Source organism: Hipposideros armiger, unplaced genomic scaffold (assembly GCF_001890085.2).
Source record: "Hipposideros armiger isolate ML-2016 unplaced genomic scaffold, ASM189008v1 scaffold_404, whole genome shotgun sequence".
Lineage (NCBI taxonomy): Eukaryota > Metazoa > Chordata > Mammalia > Chiroptera > Hipposideridae > Hipposideros > Hipposideros armiger.
Window position 1 is genome coordinate 1,036,757 of NW_017731754.1, and position 9,651 is coordinate 1,046,407.

Below are 9,651 nucleotides of genomic sequence, written 5' to 3' on the forward strand. Positions count from 1 at the left end.
AGGGGTCCCGAGTCAGGAGAGAAAGAAAACAAACTCCTGTTAGACACAACTCAGCCTGGGGGACTCATGTATCCCGTGCGTTGAACAGATGCTGCTGAAAGGCCATAAGCCCAGTTTTCTTGCTATTATATTAATTTTCTCTACCCGATAAAAAGATTTGTCCTACAATCTATTTAGCATTCCATCTGGCAGTATGTCATGAGGCTAAACTCAATTGTAGGCTAACTCAGCTGAAACTGGGTAATCTCCATTTACGCACAAAACCGTTTTCTTTCTCATTTTCATACACAGAGGCAAATAGGTTTGTGGACCGGATCCAAATGTGCCCAGCGGAGGTTGGGCTGTTTGGCATCTCTTTGCTGTCTCTTCAAAACTGGGGGATTAGGAGTGTTTGCAAAGGCTGTTACCTTTGCTCTCATTTGGAACCAGAGGCAGCGTCAAAGGAGGAACAGGTGCTAGCCTGGAAGTCAGGGGATCAGATTTCTAGGGCTCACTGCGAACTCGCTCACTCTGTGGCCTTGGGCAAAATGTTTCCCTGCTCTGGGCCTGCTTCCTCATCGCTGTACGAAGGGATGAGATTAGCCATGCTGTGAAACCTCTTAGAGTTGTATGGTGTTAAATCTAATCTTCCACATTTCACGTAACTTTCAGACCAGTTTAGATCCTTAAGAAAGGCTCCTCTACCTAAATGTCTCTCCATACAGAATAGCTTCACATTATCCAAGCAGTCTTTTTAAATTAAGTCAGGCAACTGGCGTTCTCTGTATTTTCAGAATAATTGCATCCCCTCATTTTGCGTTGCCTCTAATAAAAACAAGTCTCTATTTTTTTCTCTATATTTATTGAAATAGGGCTTCACAAGTAGATGTTATTGTTGTCTGTAGTTTTTAGTAACATAATAGTACCCTAGCATAAACTCCCACCCCAAATGGCTTTATATGGACACGTTGAGCACATTAAATAGAAAAGATAGCCCTTAAGAGAAAAGTACATCATATCACAGTAAGGCACCATTCAGGTGAGTTCCATGAGCTTTCAAGAGTCCATCTGCCTGATAGAAGAATAGAGGGGGAGGTAGGGCTTCCAGAAAAAGAGGAGACTTGGCAAGTTTTCCCTTTCCTGGCATTATTTCCAGGAATTCTCCTATGCTTTTCCTCATTTCTTACTGCTGAGAGTTGCATACCTCAGAGTCCTTATTGCCTGAATTTGATCAAGTTTTATCTGCTCCGGACAAATAAGAGGCTGCATGTTTCCGTCGGAAATTAGGATTTTAAAAGATACTTTGAGTCCAAAGAGCATGTGTAGGCCTTACTGGCTTCTTCCTTAAGACAAGCTGCACTATTTGCTCTGTCGTTTCTAAGACCTGTCTCACTTACCTCGGTGACGATGGAGGAACCCGGCGTGTCGTACACCCAGCCGTGCTGACAGGGGCCCAGCGGCAGGTGGCTCCTGTTGGAGGCCAGGCTGGCCAGCGGGTCCACGCAGCCCAGGGCGCTCTGGTTCCAGTCCACCTGGTAGCTGCGGCACTGGCGGGGAAAGGCCTCGCCCGCCGGCCCCGGGCCCGGCGCCGTGAAGTTCAGCTCCTCGTCCAGGCTCCATCCGCACCGCCGGCTCAGCTCGGCCACGCCGGGGCTCAGGCAGCGGTGGTCCGGGGTGAAGGCCAGGAAGACGATGCCCACGTAGATGGGGGCGAAGGCGGCTGAGAGCAGAGATAAGAGGAAAAACGTCTGTTTCTGGAAAAAGCAAAATTCCCCTATGTGCTCGAGAATGTCATCCACCGTCGGCATTATTAGCGGAGGCAGGAGACGTCTTAACGCTTTTCCCTCGGCTGGGACAAATGTAACTGGAAAGAGAGGCTGCAGCCAGCTCAGCACAACTCTTGACCAAAAGTCAAAGGGTGAGTGTGAGTTCACTTTAGAAAGAGAACAGCCTTCGGTCCAGACCTCTTCGTGGTCAGGCTCCTCTCCAGCTGCACACTGCTCCGGTGGGTGTGCGTCCTGCAGCTCTCTTGAAGCGCCCTTGGCAAGTAGGAAGGCGAGGTGCTGTGTTTATTGTAACATCACTCTCTGAGAGTGTGTCGCTACCTCATACCAGTACCACAAACAATCCTGCCTCTGTCTCACACGGTGAGAAACCTGACCGCGTTCGCATAGCACAGACCTGTTAATCTTCCCCGAGCAAACTAAGTGTCAGGAAATTAACATATTCGTGTCTCACCCTGTACACAGCCCACCTTTTCTCCAAGCGCTGCAGAGCATGCACACGCGTTTGGCTTTGCTTCGCGAGTGGAATGGGAATCGTGGCCTTTGAACTGCGTTCAAAGTGGTTTGCAAATTCTACCACGGGGCTTGTTCTATAAACCACAGCAAGTGCATGCAGACACATGCTGGGGCTGCTTGTTTGGGTTTTTGTCCAGATTTTATAATTCTGCTTTTTTTTGTTTTGTTTTTATTTTCATTTTTTGGCATTCACTATTATTTTATGTTAATTTCAGGGGTACAGCAGAGTGGTTAGACATTTGTATAGTTTAAGAAGTGGCCTTTCTGACTAGCCTAGTACCCATGTAGCACTGTACGTAGTTATTACCATGTTATTGACTATATTCCCTATGCTTTACTTTACATCTCCGTGACTATTTTATAACTACCAATTTCTACTTTTTAATCCTTTTAACTTTTTCACCCTGCCCCAAACCCCTCTCCCATCTGTCACCCTGATAAATCTAGTACCCATCTGACACCATACGTAGTTATTACAGTATTATCGAAATAGTCCCTATGCTATACCCTACATCCCCATAACTACTTTGTAACAACCACTTTGTACTTTTTAATCCCTTCCCCTTTTTTTCACCCACAACCTCAGGCCCCTCCCATCTGGCAACCATCAAAATGTTTTCTGTATCTATGAGCTTGTTTGTTTATTTTGTTCTTTAGATTCCTCATATAAGTGAAATCACATTGCATCTGCCTTTCTCTGCCTGACATGCTCCACTCAGCACAATACCCTCCAGGTCCAACCATGCTGCCACAGATGGCAAGAACCCATTCCCTTCCATGGCCGAGCAATATTCCATTGTATATATCTACCACCTCCTCTTTATCCATTCTTCCATCGATGGCTGAATCTATATCTTGGCCATTGTAAACAGTGCTGCAATGAAGATATGGATGCACACATCCCCTCAAAGTAGAGCTTGGGTTTCTTCAGATAATTACCCAGAAGTAGGATTACCGAGTCTTTCTTTGTCTCTTGTTATAGCCTTTGTTTTAAAGTCTATTTTGTCTGGTATAAGTATTGTGACCCCAGCTTTTTTGTTTGTTTGTTTTCGTTTTCATGAAATATCTTTTCCCAACTCTTTACTTTCTGTCTGTGTGTTTCTTTCAATCTGAAGTGCGTTTCTTTATTATTATTATTTAAAGATTTTATTGGGGAATTGGGGAGGAGGGGAACAGCGTTGGGGAATCGGGGAAGGAGAACACACAGGTAGACAAATTGCTGTTTTTGTTCTTCAGTCTAGTTGTGGAGGACGTTGCTTCACTGGCCCTTGTTGGTATGATCATTGTGCTCTTCCCGGGTGAAGCAATCGGTTGCCGGTCATTGGTCGGCCACTCCCAGCGGCTCCCAGCAGCTCACACCAGCTGCCGGCTGCTCACGCTGGCTTCCAGCCACTCACGTAGCTCACGATAGCCCCCTGCAGCCCCACTGCAGCCTACGTCATCGCCGGCGACTCACAGCAGCCCAGCTCCAGGTTGAGCTGTTGTTCATCATCTTAGCTATAGAGGGTGAATGTCGCTGGCCCTCAATGTGGGATCTGAACCTCAGCCCTGCTGCTCAGAGCTGGTGCTCCCAAGTGAGCTCTTAACCAGCTGAGCCACTCGGCCAGCCCTGAAGTGAGTTTCTTGTATGCAGCATATATAAGGGTTTTGTTTTCTTATCCATTCAGCCATCCTATGTCTTTTTAATGGAGCATTTAATCCATTTACATTGAGAGTTATCATTGATAGATATGTAGGTATTGCCATTTTACTATTCATATTTTTTTCTCTCTCTCTTTTTTTTTGTCTTAAAGAAGTCCCTCTAAGATTCCTTGTAATCCTGGTTTGGTGGTGATAAACTCCTTTAGCTTTTTCTTGTCTGGGAAGCTCTTTGTCCTTTGATTCTAAATGATGGTCTTGCTGGGTGCAATAATCTTGTTGTAGGTCCTTGTTTTTCATCATGTTGAATATTTGATGCCAATCCCTTCTGGCCTGAGAAAGTGCCAGAGAAAGTGCCTCTGATGTTGGGGGAGTTGGGTGGGGTGGGGTCTCAGCAGAGCTCATCAGGTCAATCAGATTCAGATTTGGCCGTAAGCGTAGGGGGAGGGTTCAATACAGGAAAGATGGCGCCCACCTGCTGCCTGCTGGCTGCATGGGAGGAGGAAGGACCCCACACAGGGAAAATGGGAGTGTCCTCCAGCCCTTCGCTGAAACCACACACGCCTCCCGCATGCCTCTGACACCCCCTGAGTTACTGTCACTCTGCTGAAGCCAAAGGTGAGTGCCTGAAAGTGAGTGAGGCTGTGCAAAGGCTCTTTAAGAGTACATGTGAGTTTCCTACAGCCTTCCATCCCACCCACATGGTCAGAATCCCCACTGTTTTTCACAACCAGATGTTGTGGGGGCTCCTCTTCCTGGCACCAGTACTCTGGGCTAAGGAGGCTGGTGTGAGAATGGGGTCCCTCACTCCTCTGGGGGAAACCTCAACGGCTGAGATAGCCCACTTGATTCTCAGCCACCACATGGAGGTTTGGGGCCAGCCCGTTTTGCGTCTCTGCCCCTCCTACCAGTCTCGATGTGGTCTTCTTTATATCTTTGGTTATAAAACTTCTGTTCAGCTAGTCTTCAGATGGTTCTCCAGGTTGATTTTTGTATAATTCAGTTGTAATTTTAATTACAACTGAAGGAAGCAGGCGCAGTATTTATCTACCCTGCCATCTTGATTCACTCTAATTCTACTTTTTAAAGAATGCCAATTCTTGCCTTTCAACACTGAAGTGTCCTTCCCTTGACCCATTTGTGAGGAAAAATTTTCGCTATGCATATAGGTCAAGTGTAAATGCAGGCAGGAGTATTCTCATTCTGCTGTCTTTTTGTCCTAGATATTTCTTCCTGTGCTTAGGGTGCCTCTTTAAGGTGATGTTGGGTACATGAAAATGAAAGAGAAACAAACAAGTCATCTTCCTGGTGGGCAAAGGGGTACTGACTGTGGTGGGAAAATGCCACACAAGAGAGTGGCCTATTGTAGATCTGCACATTAAAATACCAGAACTTTAATCCACTTTTCTTTCTTCTTTTTCTTCTGTTGTCTAGTCATTGGGTACAATATCCTGGGTTGAAGAGTACTGACGTGTGGAGTCCTCTTTCCTCTGGCAGCTGCAGCTTCTTGCTTTCTTAAAAAAAGTGAGAAGCAGGGTGCCCATTGGGACCCACCAACCCCTGCTGCACCTTTGCCTGGCTCACAGAGGTGCCCTTCTCAGCGGTGACAGGATGAGAGGACTTCTGCCAATACCTACCCCAGTTTGCCGTTGGCTAAGTGAGTGGGTTCAGTATAGAACCAAGAGTTTGAGGGTGCATTTCTAGCACAAAAGTTATAGTTACAAAGCTCATCCATGTAGTTATACCCACTGACTATGCAATAGGAGAAAACAAAATTAATGAGAACTGGATTAAACTTTTGGTTCTACAGGGAGTCTTCATTTAACATCCTCCATAGGTCCTGCAACTTTAAGTGAAATGACATATAACAAAACCAATTTTACCATAGGCTAATTGATATAAACTAGAGTTAAGTTCCTATGGCACCTCATCAATGTTATAATGAAACCACGTTAAACAAAACAACATTATTTTAGGACCTGCTGTACTGTGACTAGCTAAGGCCAAGGGTAGGCTGCAGTGAACAGGGATCTCAGCTTCTGAGGTAACAAACCATCACAGGCTGGAAATGCCAGAGTCCTGGAAACTGGCTCATCCTGTAGCCATCTTGGATAACAGAAAAGATTTACAGAGAGATGAGACCATGATGATGGCCACACATGGTGCACATGGGTATGGCCATGAATTTGGAGATGCTTTGCAGTTCTTTGCTCAGGAGCTCTCTCTATAGTTTCTTACAGATTTTTATTAAAATATAGCTAACATACAACATCATATGATTTTTAGGAATATGCCATAGTTATTCAACAGTACCCACCTGGCATTATACAGAGTTATTACCACATTATTGATTATATTCCTATGCTAAAGAAGTGATCAGCATGATAAATCCTGCAACCATCTGATACTGTACCACATTATCACAATATTGTTGACTATTTCTATGCTGTATGTGACATTCCAAAGAGTTATTTGTTTTATATCTGGAAATTTGAACCTCTTATTCTTCTTTATCTTTTGCCCCCTTTAATTTTTCAATTAGAGTTGACATTCAATATTATTTTATATTAGTTTCAGGTGTACAGCATAGTGGTCAGACAGCTACACAACCTAGGAAATGATCCCCCTGACTAGTACCCACCTGGCACTATGCATAGTTATTACCATATTATTTATTATATTCCCTATACTTTACATTCCATGACTATTTTATAGCTACCTATTTGTATTTCTTAGTCCCTTCACTGTTTTAACCCTGCCCCAACCCCCCTCCCATTTGTCACCCCACTAGATCTAGTCTCCATCTGACACCATACATAGTTATTACAATATTATTGACTATATTCCTCATGCTATACCCTACATCTCCGTGACTACTGTGTAACAAGAAATTTGTACTTCTTAATCTCTTCCCTTTTTCACCTATTCCTAAACCCCCTCCCATCTGGCAACCATCAAAATGTTCTCTGTGTCTGAGTTTGTTTCTGTTTCATTTGTTTATTTATTTTGTTCTTTATATCCCACTTATAAGTGAAATAATATGATATTTGTCTTTCACTGTCTGACTTACTACATTCAGCACAATACCCTCTAGGTCCATCCATGTGGTCGCGGATGGCAAGATTTTGTTTTTTTGTTTTTTTTTTGTTTTGTTTTTGTTTTGTTTTGTTTTGTTTTGTTTTTACAGCCAAGTAATATTCCATTGTATAGATGTACCACCTCCTCTTTATCCATTCTTCAATTCAGGGACACCCAGTTTGCCTTCATATCTTGGCTTATGTAAATAATGCTGCAATGAACATATGGATGAGCATGGTCCCCTGTAAGTAGCATTTTGGGTTTCTTCAGATAAATACCCCAAAATGGGATTACTGGATCTTTCTTTGTCTCTTGTTATAGCCTTTGTTTTAAAGTCTATTTTGTTTGATATAAGTATTCCTACCCCAGGTTTTTTGTTTGTTTCCATTTTCATAAAATATCTCTTCCCATTTCTTTACTTTCAGTCTGTGTATGTCTTTAGGTTTGAAGTGAATCTCTTGTAAACAGCATATGTAAGGGTCTTGTTTTCTTATCCATTCAGCTCCACTATCTTTTGATTGGAGCATTTGATCCATTTATATTGAAAGTAATTGTTGATAGGTATGTAGTTATTGCCATTTTATTCATATTTTTAATGGTATTTTCTTTTTCATTTTAAAGACATCCCCCTAAGATTCCTTGTAATACTGGTTTGGTGGTGAGGAGCTCCTTTAGCTTTTGCTTGTCTGGGAAGCTGCTTATCTGTTCTCTGATTCTAAATAATAGCTTTGCTGGGTAGAGTAGTCTTGGTTGTAGGTCCTTGCTTTTCATCATGTTGAATATTTCATGCCAATTCTTTCTGGCCTGCAAAGTTTCTGTTGAGAAATGAGCTGATGATAGTCTTATGGGAGTTCCTTTGTAGGTAACTAACTGATCCTCTCTTGCTGTTTTTAAGATTCTCTTTATTTTTAACCTTTGGCATTTTAATTATGATGTGTCTTGGTGTTAGCCTGTTTGGGTTCATCTTGTTTGAGACTCTCTGCACTTCCTGGGCATGTATATCTATTTCCTTCAACAGGTTAGGAAAGTTTTCTGTCATTATTTTTTCAAATAGGTTTTCAATTCTCCTTCTCTCTCTTCTCCTTTTCATACCCCTATAATGTGAATGTTGGTACACTTGAGGTTGTCCCAAAGGCCCCTAAAGCTCCAGGAGCTCTCTAGATGCAGGGATATTGTTCAAGTAAAAATGAAAAATCATTAATAAAATAAAGGGAAGATAAATAATCCCAGCCAGCAAAAAGATACGGCAATGTCAAGTAAGAAAACACACCTTTAACTTCTGCTTCCAGGAAAATGGGGTAGGTATACTTTTCCTTATTCCTCCCGCTGAGTACAACACTCTGGATGCTGTATATAAAATAATCATAAGATGACTGAACAGTGGAGAGAAGGCAAACTGGCCAGGGACCCCAAAGAGTGACATGGTGGGCGTTTTCTTCCTGCTTTACAGAACCCAGGCTTGGTGCCAGGGAAGTGACAAGACAGAAATACCAGTGGGTGCAGACATCAAAACCCCAACAGAAGCCTGTTCTCTCTAGATTCCCAGGAATAAGTTGGAGCTTTTCAGTGACTCCTAAGGACATCTCTTTTCTTTCAAGTTTTTTGGTCAGTTTCTTGTTAGCCTCAAATTATCATTGTCTCTTACAATAATCTGAAAAGATTCCTGGAACTCCATAGATGTAATGTTGCTTTAAAAGTGTTTGTCTGCAGCTCTGCAGTATGATTTAGTCATCTGAACAAGTGTACTGAGCACCATGGATGTTATTCCCCAGATGGGAACAATTGCCAAGGACCTGCTGTGACCTAGTCTAACCTTTGTCAAATGTATGCATCCTGAGACAAGACCCTGAACACATGGCCATTCAACCTTGGAGGCTGCCAGCTTCATTGCCTGATATTCTAATTAGTAAAAAATATCCATCTTCTATAATGCTAGTGTCTATCCCTGTGTAATCTCTACCAACTGGCCTAGTTCTCCCTTCCAGAACTACCAGAACAAGACCCCTTCCTCTTCAAGGTAACATCTATCACATGCTGGAGACTCAGTAGCATCACCGTGGCTAACTTGGGGACCCTGAGGCAGTCTATGATTTCTCCTAGGAGTTAAACGTGACCAGCTATGGCTTTGGTCTTGGCACCATGACCTCCACCTCCAGACTCTTCTCTGACTCCAGGCACCAATGGCCCATACCCGAGGAGGATAGGCAGAGTGCCACTGCCTGCGGCGGAGAGCATGATGGGAGGAGGGATGGAAAGAAGGAAGCTTACACCTTCTAAGCATGTGCTGTGCTCCAAGCCACCTTAGAGGAGCTGTGCCCCTGTGATCCATAGAACATCCCCGTGGGGGGTAGATACAGTGCTCCTATTTCACAGATGGGGTCACCAAGCATCAGAACACGTTAGGGACTTCCTGTCCATCAGCCAGTTAAGGATAAGTCAGACCCTGAGGGAAGGTTTCCCCAAACTTTCCCAGCTTCCTGTCATTCACCGGAAGTGCCATGGGGGTGGGTGAGTTAAAAGGTGACTAAGGTCACAAAACCTGCCTCCACTCCCAGGTACCCAGAAGTGCTCCTGAGTGCCTCTTACTAAGAAATTTTACAAACACCTACACCTGGATTTGACTCACTGATATGGTCCATTTTGAGACAGCAAGTCT

At 43.7% G+C, this 9,651-nt stretch overlaps 1 protein-coding gene across 1 annotated transcript in view; it reads right to left on the reverse strand.

Moving 5' to 3' along the window:
• The window catches only part of LOC109393995 (solute carrier family 22 member 2), a 28,583-nt gene extending 26,449 nt beyond the window's left edge, over positions 1-2,134 (reverse strand). Inside the window, exon 1 of the mRNA XM_019663749.1 lies at positions 1,377-2,134. Within this exon, the coding sequence (XP_019519294.1) occupies positions 1,377-1,787 (411 nt within the window). The 5' untranslated portion in view covers positions 1,788-2,134. The remainder of the gene's footprint in view (positions 1-1,376) is intronic.
• Positions 2,135-9,651: the final 7,517 nt, after the last annotated feature.